General features: G+C 46.0%; 1 protein-coding gene across 1 annotated transcript in view; it reads right to left on the bottom strand.

Annotated features, from left to right (window-relative positions):
- LOC130273443 (uncharacterized) overlaps nucleotides 1–17,559 on the bottom strand; it is a 237,271-nt gene that overhangs the window by 72,261 nt on the left and 147,451 nt on the right. Inside the window, exons 3-6 of the mRNA XM_056520258.1 lie at nucleotides 7,081–7,821; nucleotides 6,819–6,980; nucleotides 6,324–6,499; nucleotides 3,919–3,949 (exon numbers count right to left, since the gene is read on the bottom strand). Coding sequence (XP_056376233.1) covers nucleotides 6,939–6,980; nucleotides 7,081–7,821 — 783 coding nt within the window. The 3' untranslated portion in view covers nucleotides 3,919–3,949; nucleotides 6,324–6,499; nucleotides 6,819–6,938. The remainder of the gene's footprint in view (nucleotides 1–3,918; nucleotides 3,950–6,323; nucleotides 6,500–6,818; nucleotides 6,981–7,080; nucleotides 7,822–17,559) is intronic.

The following is a 17,559-nucleotide window of genomic DNA, read 5'->3' as shown; positions in this document are numbered from 1 at the left end:
CTGAATGGCACAGCCTGGAGTTGGCTGAAGCATGAGGAGACCATATAGTGTCTGAATGGCACAGCCTGGAGTTGGCTGCAGCATGAAGAGAACATATAGTGGCTGAATGGCACAGCCCGGAGTTGGCTGAAGCATGAAGAGACCATATAGTGTCTGAATGACACAGCCTGGAGTTGGCTGAAGCATGAGGAGACGATATAGTGGCTGAATGAGACAGCCTGGAGGTGGCAGCAGCAGCATCAAGAGTCCTGAAAGTGACCCGGTGACAGAGTGGTGCGGTGGGTGGCAATACCAGTACCCAGTGACGAAGGTGTGTGAAAAAAGTTCTGATGCAGAGGAATGTCTATAACTGGGGAGCAGCGCCTTAAATCTGTTTGGCACTATCCATATTTGTGAAGTGTTGGTGAGGCACCATGGTCTGTCTACTCTGGTGCATCAGGCATTGGTTGGCGGAAATCCTGGCTGATCCATGCCTGATTCATCTTCACAAAGGTCAGTCTCTCCACATTTTTTGTGGACAGATGAGTTCTCCTTGGGGTGACTATGGACCCCGCCGCACTAAACACCTGCTCTGATGGCACACTACTGGTTGGGCAGGACAGCTTTTCCAGGGCAAACTCTGCTAATTGCGGCCACAAATCAAGTTTGGCTGCCCAGAAGTCCAGTGGATCTTCAAGGTGTGTTGGCATGGTCATGTCAAGGTATGCCACCACCTGCTGGTTCAGGTTCTGCTCCAGGTCTACCTGCTGCTGATGAGTTGCTTCACTATGGGGGTGAAGAAAGGTACTCATCATATAGACCCAGGCTGCTGCTGATGGAGCTGGTACTGCTCCTGCCACCCCACCCGGGCTGGGGATCAGCAGCCATGGCAGTAGAAGGTGAGTGCAGAGGGCCCCCCGAGTCAGACCTGCAAGAGGATGGACGATGGTGCAGATAGGCATCGTTCAACTGACTACTGACTACAAGGGTGTCTCTGTAGTAGGTCAGTTTGTCCTCCCTCTCAGTCGGTGTTAAAAATGCCCCCATTTTGTTCTGGTAGCGAGGGTACCATAAGGTGGAGAGCCAGAAGTCATCCCGCTACCGAATGGTAACAATTCGGCTGTCACTACGGCTGTCCACTGTGCCCCTCCCCTTCCTCCTCCTCTAGTTCAGCCCCCACAGGGCTCATGTAGCTGTGAGATGTAGGTGCTACATCTCCATTGCCCTGACCAGCCATCATTTCCAACATGTGTTGTAAGAAATGAAGCAATGGAATGACGTTGTTCATCCCGTAATCCTGGCCATTTAATAATAATGTGGCTTAGTTAAAGAGCCTGAGAAAAAGGCAGGTGTCACGGATGAGCATCCACTGGTTGACATTGAATGCATACAAGAAGTGCCTACGCATTGAGATTAAAGCTAACAAAGAAAGATAGGCGTATATAGATCAAAATATATAAATTTAAATTTATTAAACATAACTGCATCACAAAAACACACATTTAAAACCATTTAAGAAAACATGATAACAGAGACAAAACTGCAAAGGTGCAGAATAGGAGTTCTACTTGGTAAATAAATACACATATGTACGCTGAATCAACATGCAACGTATCCTATATAAATTGTAAGCCCACTAATGCTGCAGTTAAGGGTAGAAAAAGTGTACATATAATGCAGTAAAAGGGGGAATATACAAGTACCACCTAGTGGAAGAACAGTAGGACCTCCGACACCACCCAACGTTTCAAGTTAATAGCTTCTTCCGGGGCGTAATCACAGGGAGGAAATGGACCTACATTTTATGTAATGGGCAGGCAATCATTGTGCCCTGATGGCATGTGCGTCATAGTGCAAGGAAGACCGGGCCAATAGCAATGTAGGAAAGATGTGAGCAGACGTAGCAAAGCCGTCCCCCATCCCTTAGTAACAAAATAAAGCACCTGGTTAAGTGTACCGGGTTCCGGTGGAGTTGCGGGCATGACAATAGCAAATAGGAAATGGAGGTCATGTGATGCGATGACGCGACAATCGCGCCATGTGCATAATAATATGAGGCCGGAAGTGGAGGTCATGTGATGCGCTGATGCGGCGGTCGTGTCACGCGCATGATAGTATAAGGCCAAAAATGGAGGTCATGTGATGTGCTGACGCAGTGGTCACGTCTAGCGCAACCATTGCGAGAGCACATCACCTGCAATAGAGGCACCCGAAATCCTGCGAAGCCTGGCCACAGCCTCGCGAGATCTAGGGCACTCGCCGCATAAGGAAAGCCCGAGATAACGTGATTCTCAGGCGTCACAATACGTCGAGGTGTGATCATATGTTAACCAATGGGAGGGAGGGGAAAGAGAATGTGGAATATGCCATTAGGGGGAAGTGTCCGCATAAGTATAGATGTAATAAAGAAAACAAAATATGGAATGTCCTTCTATACAACCACTGTAATATCAATGTAGGTAAAAATTGCAAATAACAGTTATATACTTAGGAATATACCTTATCTGAAAAAAGGTGTGTCCCAAAAGTGAAAGAAGGTTAATAAATTAATATATATATGTAGGAGTGAGGATTGAAAAAGGTGAAGTGGAGCGAAAAAATAGAAAAGTAATAAGAAAAAAGAAGAAACAAGTGTGAAAAAATGTGTAAGCTGAGTGTGAAAAAGTTACCGTATATACTCGAGTATAAGCCGACCCGAATATAAGCCGAGGCCCATAAATTCACCCCAAAAACCAAGGAAAAGTTATTGACTCAAGTATAAGCCTAGGGTGGAAAATACATAATCCCCCCTGTCATCATCCAGACCCCCGTCATTAACACCCTCATCATCATCACCCTGTCATCATCCCCCCTTCATCATCATCACTTGTCATCATTCCCCCCCTTCATCATCCCCCCTTTATCATTACCCTGTCATCATCCCCCTTCATCATCCCCCCTCTCATCATTACTCTGTCATCATCCCCCTTCATCATTACCCTGTCATCATTACCCTGTCATCATCCCCCCCTTCATCATTACCCTGTCATCATCCCACAGCACCCCTTCATCATCACCGCTTGTCAATGTCTGATTTAACAGTGTTCTTCAACCTGCGGACCTCCAGATGTTCCAAAACTACAACTCCCAGCATGCCCGGACAGCCATCGGCTGTCCGGGCATGCTGGGAATTGTAGTTTTGAAACATCTGGAGGTCCGCAGGTTGAAGACCACTGCCCGGGCCTTCGTCATCATCCAGCCCCCCATCCCCCCTTTAGTTTTGTACTCACCTCCGCTCGGCGGGACGTTCGGGTGAGCTGGTCCGGGCCATCTGTGCTGCAGGACCGTCCGGTGGGGAGGGATAGTCGTTCCGGGCTGTCCATCTTCACCGGGGGGGCCTCTTCTCTGCGCTTCGCGCCCGGCCTAGGATAATGACGTTGCCTTGACGACGACGCACAGGGACGCAACGTCCCTGTGCGTCGTTGTCAAGGCAACGTCATTATTCCGGGCCCGAAGCGCGGAGAAGAGGCCCCCCCGGTGAAGAAGGACAGCCCGGAACGACTATCCCTCCCTGGGAGTTGTAGTTTTGAAACATCTGGAGGTCCGCAGGTTGAAGACCACTGAGGGCGGAGAGTTCACTCGAGTATAAGCCGAGGGGGGTGTTTTCAGCACGAAAAATCGTGCTGAAAAACTCGGCTTATATTGGAGTATATATGGTATCTGAATAAGGTAATGAATGTCCAGGTTAGAACCATGTACACGGCGATTGGGTGTCCCCAAATTAATTTTACCGCGAACACAGAAGTGCCAAGGACAAACCATGGTGTAAGTTAAGATGGTCAATTTGCCATTGTTAATGACAAATCTGACCAATGACAATGTGCACATACAAACAAGCACAAACAACAAATGGACACAAGAAAACGTTCATTGACACCCAAGTGAGAAAATGTGACATACCCTTCACCGTGCTGGAGCAAAAGTCTGTGGTCTAAAAAAGGGAAAAACACATTAATCATATGGTATATATTTAAAGACATCGTAAAACATTAATGCTACTTCAAGACAATCATGATTATATTATAAATGTGAGTGGTAGTGGGGGAAAAGGACATTGAGTGTAAGGATGATGCCGGTAGCCTCATAACCCATCAATATAGAGGGCTGAACATAGAGTTCTACTAATATATTTGATTATGGATACATATATGTATCTATGTGTGTATGCCTATACGTATAAACTGAGGATGGGGACCGAAAGAGAAAGAAAAAAATAAATAAATAAACAAAGTGTATAGGTGTCATGACTAACCCCACATAGCCGTGAATCCCCCCAAAAAATGTATATATATATATGGTAAAAAAAAAAAACAATGTGCTCATAGTGAGCCAATAATAAAGTGCAATGTTGCAGATGGCAGGGTAACAATGGAGGCTAAAATCACAAACTAAAGTGCAGTATGGTAATGGCTGTGCCACAATAAACAAAATCACATTAAAAAGTGTGAAAAAAATAGAAATAAAAATATATATATAAAAATTGGCGTGAAAATATACGGGACATAGTGCAAGAAATACCATAAGTGTCAGTTACATAAAAACAATCCCCAAACAAACAATATGGCCACAATTGCACAATTCCCATGTAAACATTTAACCCAATGATGGCAAATGAAGAAGATGCTTCAATGATGAATCCCGGTCTTCAGGGATGCTGTATAAAGAAGTAAAAGAAAAAGAAAGGTCCAAAATATAAAATCAGAACATGTGTTAAAAACAATTAAAAACCAACAGTCGGAAATTCAAGTTGTTCACTATCTGCCTTACAGAAAAGGTGTGTAACTATTCACCTTGTTGAGCCCCCGTGGTGCTAGAGTGTCCAAGCCAAATATCCAACGAGTTCCCGTTGTGCCACCAACCGTTGCCAATTACCCCCAACGTGGGCCGACCGGAACATGGTCAATTCCTTTGTATTTTAACAATGTGGCATCACCATTGCGTTGGAGCATAAAATGCCGGGGAATGGGTTTCACACAGGGACGGTCAGGTTGTTCAAGTGCCATTTTAATATCCAATACGTGTTCACGTATGCGTAGTTTAAAGGGACGTATCGTTTTCCCTATGTACATAAGCCCACAGGGGCAGGTGGCCGCATAAACTACTCCAATGGTAGTACAGTGAAGGTGGTGTCTTATCTGGAAAGTGCGTGTTCCCGAGGAGTTCTGAAAACTAGAGCTCTTCTCCATGTTGGTACAGGTCACGTAATTAGTACAAGGGAAGTTGCCATGTTTAGGACCGGAGGACCCGAAGATATATGATCTAGGGCATACATCATAATGGCTATGGACCAAATGGTCCTTTAAGTTTTTAGCTCTTCTATAGGAAATTGGTTCAAGGTTGCATCTGTCTGTAAGATAGGCCAATGTCGGCTCAATATGTCCCTCACTTCTACACTGCGTGAATTGAAATCTAAAATACATTTCACCTTGTTTGAAGACTGTAGAGTTTGTCTCTGGGGATGAAGCAACGCAGTCCGATTGCTGAACTTGGCTCATCGATTTGCCCTATTGATGGATCGGTTGCTGTAACCGCGTTCACGAAATCTATCCTTTAGATCCTGGGCCTGTTGTTCAAATAAGTGATCATTAGAACAAATCTCCTTGCTGTAAGAAATTGCCCCACTGGTATGTTCCTTACCAGGTGTGCGGGGTGTGCTGAGTTGGCATGTAGTAGTGTATACGCCGAAGTTGCTTTGCGATGTAATGTCATCTGTACCGTCCCATCTTCATCCACCTGGATAAGAATGTCCAGGAAGTCAATCTTAGATCTGCAACTTTTATATGTAAACGTAATATTCTGTTTGTTGCGATTAAGGTAGTCCATAAATTCCTTCAGTTCCATAGATGTTCCCTGCCAAATAATAAGGATAGCGACAATATATCTGCCCCATAGGGCTACTTTATCCAAATGTGGAACATGGTCAGAGGCAAAGAGGGTTCTTTCCCACAGCCCCAGGAACAGATTAGCGTATGAGGGCGCACAAGCTGCCCCCATCGCTGTTCCCTGGTGCTGCAGGTAGAGGACCCCCTTAAATATGAAGACATTTTTAGTCAATGCAAACTTAAGAAGTTCCACGATGAATAGACACAGATCCTTGTTTATATCGCTGGTCTCCAAGTAGAACTTTGTGGCTGTAATGCCGTCTTGATGTCGTATCGAGGTGTAAAGCGACTCAACATCACAGGTGACAAAAAAACATGTCCTCCTCTAAGTGGATACCCTCTAGCTTTCTCAAGATGTCATTAGAGTCTTTGATGTGTGATGGCAATAATTCGACAAGTGGTTTCAGATAGAAATCTACTAACCTGTGTAAGAGAGTTGGAACCCAAAACGATGGGTCGTCCAGGGGGAGGTGAGGATCTTTGTGGATCTTGGGTAGAAGATATATAGTCGGAATTGTTTCAGTATCAAACCTTCCATCTGTTGTGTTGTAATGATGCTCTTTTCTTTTGCGTCGTCCAATATTTGGGATAGTTGTTGCCTGAAGGAAGATAGAGGGTTAAAAGTCAATCGTTGATAACATTGAGTATCCCTTAGTTGTCTATACATCTCCTTTTCGTAGAGAGTTGTTGGCCACAAGACAACATTTCTGCCCTCATCGGAGGGCTTGATCACTACATTGGGCAACCCCTCTAGCTCCTTCAGTGCCTTCCTCTGACCGAATGACAAATTGTCATATTTCTTTGTTTCGGGAATCTCCCGTAAATCACGTATTACTGTTTTTAACAAATATCTCCATTTCAGGGAAGAGAGACAAAGATGGAAAAGTAGTACTTTTTGGAAGTAAATGACTGGGATACCTGTCAGAGGATAAAGAATTCTGTTCATCCAATAATGACTGTAAATCTCGTAACACTGCTTGGTAAATAGTAGAAAATAATTTGTCTTGATCAGGTAGATTATCCCGTCTGTTATGCAATTTATGTAGGATCAACTTGCGTGCAAACAAATGAATGTCTCTGCTGAAAAGAGATCAAACTTAGGTTCTGGGCAAAAGGACAACCCTAAGCCAAGTACCTGTTCCTGTAAAGGAGTTAAATCAATGTTAGTGAGGTTGATTACCTTCAAAGGAGGACCAGAACGAGTCTGGTTCTGTTGTTGTCTGGTTTGGCGTCTTTCACCCTGTTGTTGGCTATAATCCATACGATGACGATTGCCAGCAAATCTACGACAACTAGAGGTCCCAGATGAGGCCCCTGATTGTGCTCCTGCTGGTGAGACTGATGACATGGAGGTGGTACGTAGTAGGGCGCTTTGTTCATGCTTCCATCTATACATCCTGTTTAGTTGTAAATCCTGTAAATCTCTCTGGAATTTTTTGATCTTTGTAGATTCAATTTTGGACTCCCAATCCTTGAACCATGTGTCCAGTTCTTGGTTCCACTGATTGAATTCCTCAATACTGAGGTCAGTCCGTATTTTTGAGGACAACTCCTCAATTTCAGGTTCCATATATTGGAGGGTGCGTAAATTATGTCCCACCAGTAATTGTAAAAAGACCCTAGAGCAGGTGGTGCAAGCGGCCTCCCACTTCTCCTTAAAAGAGTCGTTTGTCACTGGGAAAGACGGAAAAACCTGGACTCGCAGCCCCCTGGGAATCAATCCATGTGCTAGGTATTTTTTCAAAGTAATCTTATTCCACCATACCCTCGATCTTTTCTGTAGGAGATTACGAAGTGAACGCTTGATTTCCGACTTGTGACTACTTTCTGCACCTGCAGAGTGGTCTCTGGCAAAGGCAGTGTCAGCCCGTGCTGTCCACGACAATTCACGGCTTCGGTAATCCATATTGAAGGCAAAAATCTGTAAAAATACAGAGGAAACAAAATTTATGCATACAAGAAGTGCCTAGAGTATAAGATCCTACGCATTGAGATTAAAGCTAACAAAGAAAGATAGGCGAATATAGATCAAAATATATAAATTTTATTGAACATAACTGCATTACAATGGTTGACATTGAAGTTACACAGGGGAGTACCCTCAGTCCAACATATGGAGGGTGAAATTCTAATGTGTCGCAATGTCGCAAATCAGATTATGTTGGGGGATACCGTTCTGATGCCAGGGGCGGACTGACAACACTCTGGGCCCCTGGACCAAAAAAAGGCAAGGGCCCCTGCTAGGCTCTGTAGCTCATCAATCTTCTGCCACGCCCCTATTCCACTCAAATCCCACACACAATAAACTAAAATTTATATATGTAAGAAACACTTTAACGTAGATAAATTTCCATGACCAATAATACTGGTATACAAGGAGTAAATATATACCACCACACAATAACTGGATAATACCGCCATACTGTACTGAATAAAACCACTATACACAGACCAGTATACTATAAAGGATCTGTACACAAGATAAGTGATTATATACAGGACCATATGGCGGTAGAAAAAAGCTGTCCACAGGATGTGTATACCATGTAAGTGATTACAGTTACATTTTGGGACTCACAATTACGTCTTTTCTGATAGGCTTCCTCTTTCCTTTCCTTCTCTGTCCGGATAAGACCGCCATGTGGATCTCTTAACATGTGCAGGACAAACATGTCAGACTCTGCATTTTTCCAGTGCCCCCCTTCCCAATAGGTATAGGAACAGAGTTAACCCCCTTTTCTTCTTACATATAGGCAGCAGAGCACCCACCCTTTCCCTGCAGGTATAGACAGGGTTAAAAAAAAAAAACATTCCCCATAGTTATAGGCAGAGTCAAACCCTTTTCCCCATAGGTATAGGCATAGTTACCCCCCTTTCCGCATAGGTATGGGCAGAGTTAATCCCCCACCCCTGTTCCCCATGGGTATAGGCAGAGATACCCCTCCCCCTCTTCCCCATTGGTATAGTCAGAGTTACCCCCCCCCCTTTTCTCCATAGGTGTAGGCAGAGTTACCCACCCCCTCTTCCCCATAGGTATAGGCAGAGTAACCCCCCTCCATCTTCCCCATAGGTATAGACAGAGTTACCCCCCAATTCCCCATAGGTATAGGCAGAGTTACCCCCCCCCCTTTCCTCCTCTTTCCCCATAGGTATAGGCAGAGTTACCCACTCCCCTCTTCCCCATAGGAATAGGCAGAATAACCCCCCTTTCCCCATAGGCATAGGCAGAGTTACCCTCCCCCTTTCCCCATAGGTATAGGCAGAGTTACCCCCCTCCCTTCCCCTTTCCCCATAAATATAGGCAGAGTTACACACCCACCCTCTTTCCCATAGGTATAGGCAGAGTAACCCCCCCCCCCCGTCTTCCCCATAGGTATAGGCAGAGTTCCCCCCCCCCTCTTTCCCCATAGGTATAGGCAGAGTTAACCCCCCTTTCCCCATAATTCCAGATGTTGCAAAACTACAACTCCCAGCATGCCCAGACTGTCCAAGCATGCTGGGAGTTGTAGTTCTGCAACATCTGAAGGGCCAGATGTTACAAAACTACAACTCCTAGAATGCCTGGACAGTCTGGGCATGCTGAGAGTTGTAGTTTTGCAACATCTGGAAGGACAGTGGTCTCCAAACTTGCAAAACTACAACATCGACAAATCGCAGCGGATAGGAGGAGGGGGCACACTGCCATCTCGCTCCTATGCTCTAGGATGATCGAGGCTGTCTCTGACAGCTCCGATCATCCCTGTTTCCAGGCGTTCGGGTCATCAGAGACCCGATCAGCACGGAAAAGTTGCGAATCGCCGATCTGAATTGATCGGTGATTTGCGGATGGGGGGGTCTCAGGAACCCCCCCCCAGGCATTTGCACGCGATGCCTGCTGAATAATTTCAGCAGGCATCCCATTCAGATCCCCATCCGGGTAGCAGCGGGGATCGAAATTCCCACGGGCGTACAGGTACGCCCTTGGCATTTAAGGACCAGGAAGCTAGGGCGTATGCATACGCCCGTGGTCCTCAACAGGTTAAAGGAGACTGTGGGGGCTGTTTCAAATGTAGGGGAGGAGTCAGTGGTATACCTAACAGGACAGGGAGGGGGCTACGTGTGCCTGTTTTGCAAACATCTGTCCTCAAGCGTTGGGAGGAAACAGCCACAGAGTGTTCATTAAAATTTCTTAGAATATTATTAGAAGAAGAAAAGAAAAATTTGGCAATGACCAGTAGCTAACCATATACATACCCTACATGCAGGAGATTTAAATCAGATACAGTTAATGGGCATTGTGAAAGTGATAAAGCCTACACGGGGCGGGGGGGGGGGGGGGGGTTTTGATAGAACACATCTACATAGAGAAAGTACCGTATTTATCGGGGTATACCACGCACCGGCCTATAACACGCACCCTCATTTTACCAAGGATATTTGGGTAAAAAAAAGTTTTTTACCCAAATATCCTTGGTAAAATGAGGGTGCGTGTGTGTGCATGTATATACCCCAATAAACCACCAGGAAAGGCAGGGGGAGAAAGGCTGTCGCTGCCCGCTTCTCTCCCCCTGCCTTTCCTGGGGTCTAGAGCCCTGCTGCCGCCGCTTCTCTCCCTCTGGCTATCTGCGCCGCTGCCCGTTCTCTCCCCCTGACTATCGGTGCCGGCGCCCCAGGGGGAGAGAAGCGGCGCTGATAGCCAGGGGGAGAGAAGGGGCAGCAGCACCCATTGCCGGCGCCGCTGCCCTGTTGCCTCCCCCATGCCCGGTTGTATAATTACCTGTTGCCAGGGTCGGGTCCGCGCTGCTTCAGGCCTCCGGTGTGCATCCCATGCGTCATTGCTATGCACTGCATGGCGCAATGACGAGAGACGTCATTGCGTCTCGCAGCGCATAGCAACGACGCAGGGGACGCACACCGGAGGCCTGAAGCAGCGCGGACCCGACCCCGCCCGGCAACAGGTAATTATACAACCGGGGATGGGGGAGGCAACGGGGCAGCAACACCGGCAATGGGTGCCGCTGCCCCTTCTCTCCCCCTGTCTGTCGGCACCGTTAGCCAGGGGGAGAGAAGGGCCGGCAGCAGGGCTCTAGACCCCAGGACAGGCAGGGGCAGAGAAGCTGGCAGCGACGGCAGGTCTCTGCACCTGCAAAGCCGCTGCAATTCATGGATTTAAAGCGCCCGCTTTAAATCATTGAACTGCAGCGGCTTATCCGCGTATAACACGCAGGTAGATTTTAGGCTAAAAAATTTTGCCTAAAAAGTGCGTGTTATAAGCCGATAAATACGGTATGTGGATCTATGAATTGGAAACCATGGCCCCTATGGGACTTACGTATGTCCATTTTATTTAATAGTGATGTCTACTGAAGGGTGGTTATTTTATTTATACTCTGATGTTGGGGTGGAGTCAATCTAAGGGTATATTCCATAGGTAGGCGGGGCTGTAGTCAGCCCATGAGATAGCATACCCTCATAGCTAGGGATATATAGAGGTTATATAGGAGGTTCCTGATATTACGGTACCGCCCTTTTTAAGGCACCCCTGCCGTGTAGGATTGGGGGCTGATATTGTAGGGAATTTAGGGTTGCTCTAGGACCCGAGGCCGATTCATCCCCTCCCTGTCCTGTTAGGTATACCACTGACTCCTCCCCTACATTTGAAACAGCCCCCTCAGTCTCCTTTAAATGGTCCTATGTTTTTTGTCCCTTTATGGCATTGTGGACCTAGTGTCTGGTTAATTAATGTATTCATATATGTATATCTTATCTCCCCTCTTGATGCTGATATGGGCATGTATATATAATGCATGCATATGGGAATGGCCTTTAATAGTTGTATCATAATTTATCTCTAAAATTAATTAAATATGGCCATTGTGCCAATATGATATCAGGGCATATAATAGATTTATGCCATTGTGTCTGTCAGGATCCGGACTGGTATGCAGCGAGGACACTGGAGGTGGATCCTCTGTGTCAGTGGGGTGATGGCGTGGGCCGTACCAGGGGAACGGAATCTAAGGGGTTACTGGTTTTCACCAGAGCCCGCCGCAAAGCGGGATGGACTTGCAGCGGCAGGTAACCCCCAGGTCGTTCCACCCGATAGCGACTCAACCCCAGCTGACAGCTGAGACAGGCGAGGTACACAGGGACAAGGCAAGAGCAAGGTCGGACGTAGCAGAAGGTCAGGGCAGGCAGCAAGAGTCGTAGTCAGGGGCAACAGCAGAAGGTCTGGGTACACAGGCTTGGGAACACACTAAACGCTTTCTCAGGGCACTAAGGCAACAAGATCCGGCAAGGACAGGAAGGGGAAGTGGGTTTTTATTCACATGGAGCAGGTGGGAGCTAATTAGGAAGATTGGGCCAGGCACCAATTAGCGGTGCGCTGGCCCTTTAAATCTGAGAGCCCCGGCACGCGCGCGCCCTAGAGAGTGGGGCCGCGCGCACCGGGACCCAGCAGGAGATCGGGACAGGTGAGTGGGACGGGGTGCGATCCGCGAGCGGGCATGTCCCGCTAGGCGGATCGCATCCCCGCCGGGCACAACAGAGCAGCGTTTCCGGTCAGCGCTGCAAGGCAGGAGACGCCGCGAGTGCTCCGGAGGAGGAGCCGGAGCGCTCGGCCTAACAGTGTCAATATAACATAATGTAGCCAATTGAAAAATTAAGACAACTCTACAAATGATATGGTTGAATAGGTGTGAGGCAGTCTCCTTATGTGTGAGTGGCCTGGAGATTATCTGTCCGGTTACCGCATTATGGACACATAGCAACCAGTGCTAGAAATACCCTACATCTGTATCTATCTATGTTATGTACCGTACTCGTCCACCAGCCAATAAGTATCAAGCATCCTATGACGCATGTGAGGGTGTTTATTCACTGCATCATTAGGCCCCGCCCACACCTAGCGTCACGGAGAGGCAGTCCGGGGGAATCCCGGAATGGCCAGGTATTTAGTTAGACACCGGCATGCGATGAGCGCGCCACACGGGGAGACCGGACCCGGAGATCTGCCACTGCAGGCTCAACAGGAAATCATACCATCCTTGGCGACACATGAGTAATGTAAATAATAGATGGGCTCACATGTCGGAGGTTTGGGAACAGTATAGTCTGTAAGCCTAGCGTTTTGCTATTTCAGGTATACCCGTCCATGTTATGTATAGGGGTGAGCGCTCCGGGCATGTAAGCAGTGTCCATATACTAGTGTGAAATCTTCACCAAACGGATACTAAGGTACCAAATGCCATTGTCTTTATGTATGTGCTTTTTTGCAGATTGGAGCCTACCTGCTGATTGTGGACTACATGGCATTGGGGTGTTATAATATTTTATTTCATTTCTGAGTTTTATCACTAATCTATTGTTGCTATGATAGTGCAAGACATTTGATAATGTCATAGTAACAGTGCTTGGTATATTCTGTATGTTACTGGTATACCCTCATATGCGATCTACCATCAGATCCCCTGAGGATGTCCCCCTGTTGCAGATTATGCACAGGTGGACAGAAACACGCGTTGGGAGTGTGTGTATTGCTATTGCAGTGGAGTGACTATCATATACTGCAGGGTATACTTGTAGATTTCTTTTGAGTTATTTATACTGGCGTCAAAGAATGTGATGTATTGGACACCTATGACATATTGTGTGACAGCATTTCGCTATATGAGCCTTGGAAATTTATATATAGCAGGTTTATATCACATCAATGGATGTGAGGCGTGGCTAAATATAGTTATCTTATAATTTGGGAATCACTTTTATCTTTTGTGGTGTATTTTAATGCATATGAATAAACAGTGCATTTTTAGGCACCCCCCCCCTTATTATTTTTCTAATAAGCTGCTGGGAATCTATATTGACAGGCCTGCATATTGCCTATATTCTATATGTGAGTAGTAATTAGCCTCATGAAAGCTAGCTGTTTCCTATTGCATGCATAGAGGGACATAATGGTATAAACAACATTATTCAAGGAGCCCACAAGAAGGACATAACGACCCATCCTATCTGTGACAACCTGGGACAGATGGAAGGCAACAGAGCTGCGGATAGCAATGAAACCCCCCTGGACTTGGTGGAGAAGTGTGAGCGGTATATGTGTGGGTATAGGGGATGTTTGATTCTATGTGCATCAAATTGTAAAAGGTGCGTTTCCTGTACAGAAAATACATCACAAGACACAGATTTTGCCTCACCCCACATATAATACCTCTTCTGAGGGAAATTCAAACCGTTAACATTTAAAGAAGCAACTTTAAGCACCATGAGCACAGTCCAGAAAGCTTATGATAGACAGCTGATGGGCGAAGGAGACATTCAGTGTTCCAGAGTTGCTTGCAGAAAGTCGTTCTCTGGACAGACGGTACCTAGGGAACAAGATGGGATGGAGAACAGGGGGAGGGAGGGAGAACAGACAAAACATAGAAAAAATAGCAACAACATGCTCCCATATTGTAGAGAAGCTGGAAAGTTCCAGAATGTGGTGAATGACCATCATCACAGCAAAGGGGGAAAAAAAACTGTCACTTGCAAGGCACAGATGAGAGAGCACAACCGAATCTGCTCCAAGTCAAGTGTGACCCTTTCTGCAATGCGAGACAACCTCCCAATCCGAGTGCATGCGAGAAGGAGAAGAAGAACGTTCATTCAGGGTTAACTCCACATCTATCCCCCAGGATGACAACAAGTGCGCTCCGTCTTGAGGGGATCCAATGACATGCAGCCTTTCATCCTTGTGGACCAGAAGATGGGTAGGAAAGACCCATTTATACAGGATCTTGTGATCTTGGAGGGCCGAGGTAATAGGAGCCAGCCTCCTGCGGGTTTGCAAAGTTACTGCATGAGATCATGCATACTGCTCTGGAAAGGCATCTTTGTGCCTCGATTTGGCCATCAGAGCTTCTTTAATGTGGAAACCAAGACATCCCTGGGTATATCATCCGCCAGGTGCTATGGACGCGGGACCCTGTGAGCCCTGTCTAGAAGGAGATCTTTCCGTGACACATTAGGAAGTAGTTAAACAACAAAACCCCAAAAGGAGGTACTAGGGTCAATCTACTAACAACAATTTTAGGGGAACCCCCCTAGGGGAACCCTTAAACTAAGTACCCCCCAATTTAAAATGTACCTTTTATTAATCCATTTAAAATGTAAACTGTGATATACATAATTGTGTGATTCTACAAGTTGGTGTAATGACACCACCACTATCTTTAAAAGCACAGTTACCACCGAGCTCCTTGACTCCTGTACTTGTCTTTTATAAGCTCTTGAATACTACAGAGTGAGCATTGATTGATAGCTCAATCTTCTACCTATTGGGAGCCGGTGGCTACTGCTTATTAAAATCACCAGTTATTAGCCAGCCCTTCCAACATTTCACTGGCACCCCAGCTTCGTCAGGAAAGTCTGGAAAGCCACCAGACTTTCCTGACGAAGCTGGGGTGCCAGTGAAACGTTGGAAGGGCTGGCTAATAACTGGTGATTTTAATAAGCAGTAGCCACCGGCTCCCAATAGGTAGAAGATTGAGCTATCAATCAATGCTCACTCTGTAGTATTCAAGAGCTTATAAAAGACAAGTACATGAGTCAAGGAGCTCGGTGGCAACTGTGCTTTTAAAGTTAGTGGTGGTGTCATTACACCAACTTGTAGAATCACACAATTATGTATATCACAGTTTACATTTTAAATGGATTAATAAAAGGTACATTTTAAATTGGGGGGTACTTAGTTTAAGGGTTCCCCTAGGGGGGTTCCCCTAAAATTGTTGTTAGTACATTAGGAAGTAGGGCAGACATGATATCCAGCAGAAAAGAAGACAAGTCCTTAGCAGACACGTCTTCGGGGATACCCCTAAATTTAATATTGTTCCGCCTCGACCTGTCTTCCAGGTCGGCATTCTTACTTCTCATTTCTTGCACCTCTGACTCCAAATCATAATGGACATCAATAAGTTCATTATGGGACTTAGCGAACTCTGCCATCTTGAATTCAGTGTGATCTATGCGCTTTTCAGCCTCTGTAATGGCGGTGCGTATGGGTGCAAGAGATTGTGCCATAGAAGAGGATAGGGTGGAGCTCAGAGCAAGCAGCATGTTCTTTAGAGTCACTTCTGTGACTGGCACCTCGGAGACAGGAAAGTCATGGAAAACATGTGTACTCACAAAGTCTCGGAAGTCCAGGTATGTAGTGGAGCCATCCTCACCAGACAGAGACAGGTGAGGCCTCTGCTTCAGAGGGCTGTCGGAGGCCGGAGAAGAGGGCATGGAGGATTGCTGGGAAGCAATCTGGCGGGGATGCACAGCACCGGGAGACCGAGATCCAAGGTGCCCAGGAGAGGTGAGGGAACGAGGAGAGCCCTCTGTAGCAGCCAAAGCAAGAGGTAAGGATGTGCTGTGGCACTGCGAGCGCACCGGTAGCTCGGCGCCATTCGCATCTCTCGTGGACTATGAGAAGGGACCGGCGCCATCTTGGGAAGCCAGGCCGCCGGGGGCTGGGTAGAAGTCTGTAAGTTTCATAGGCTTCCCGTTATTTTTGTTTCTTCTCCTGATCGCCATGTGTGGTAGGCAGGTTCAGACAGGTTTTTGCAGTAAAAACGCCGTTTTATGCCAGGTCAGGAACGCTGTGGAAGTTGCTGTGTGCAGAGCTGAAGAATCAAGCAGCCATCTGCCGCTGCAGCCAAGCCACGCCCCTGTGAATAGCCTATCATACTTCGTGCAGCTCTAATGGGGATCTACAGGTCTCTCCTCTCCAAAATGCAATTCCACTCTCGGTTTAAAGGCATGGGGTTATATCCCTTATTCACCACTATTCTCCTTTACTTCTAGTCCCTGTCTCTGAACTTCCTTTCATAGATAAAACATAGATAGAACTACTCACTAGCAGTTTTCAGGACTGTATAAGCAACTTCTTTCTTTAACATTAACCCTGCTACAGACTGTCATTTACCTAAGGGATCTCTATCATTTGGGGAATAAGAGTTTTTAATTTATGGAGATATGGGTGCATAATCAGAAATCACAAAACATTTACTTCATTTTTCATGTCCAAAACAATAACCCTTTTTTACTATTTCATCAGCATTTTTTTTCTAAGTTTTACTTTTTGAGAATAACCTTTCTTTTGACTTTGGACTGACTTATTTTTGCAGCTGTAGAAATTTTTGACATTTTTTGACATGGCCTGTTCTTTGGGTACTTCAAGAAAGGTCAGAACACTTTAACACATTTCAAACTATGAGCAGTAACCAAGTTCAGAATTTTATTCAGTGCAATACACTCAATTAATTCACATAAAGGACAATACACAATTAAAGGATTCAGTTGCAGAACACATTAAGGAATGATGAGTATGTATCCTTCTGTGATTTAGGAGATTTTTTAATCTATATTTTTCTATGTTTAATCTATATATTTATGTCTACCTTTGTCCTCTGGCAATGCCATATTTTATTCTGTTCTAGTCAACCTCTAATTGACTATGGCAGCTTGTGGCAGGCAATCCAGTGAGTTAATAGGGTTATCTAAATCACAATATTGATTATCTATCCCTAGGAGTGAGACTCCCGAGATCTGATATGGATGGCCTAGTCTTTGGATTGGCCATCAATATTGAGCTCCTGGCTATCCTCTTCAGAAATAAAGTAAAATTATATCAAAAGAGCATTTACGTTCT

This window comes from Hyla sarda, chromosome 5 (assembly GCF_029499605.1).
Source record: "Hyla sarda isolate aHylSar1 chromosome 5, aHylSar1.hap1, whole genome shotgun sequence".
Taxonomy (NCBI): Eukaryota; Metazoa; Chordata; class Amphibia; order Anura; family Hylidae; genus Hyla; species Hyla sarda.
This window is presented reverse-complemented; position numbering and strand designations above follow the sequence as displayed.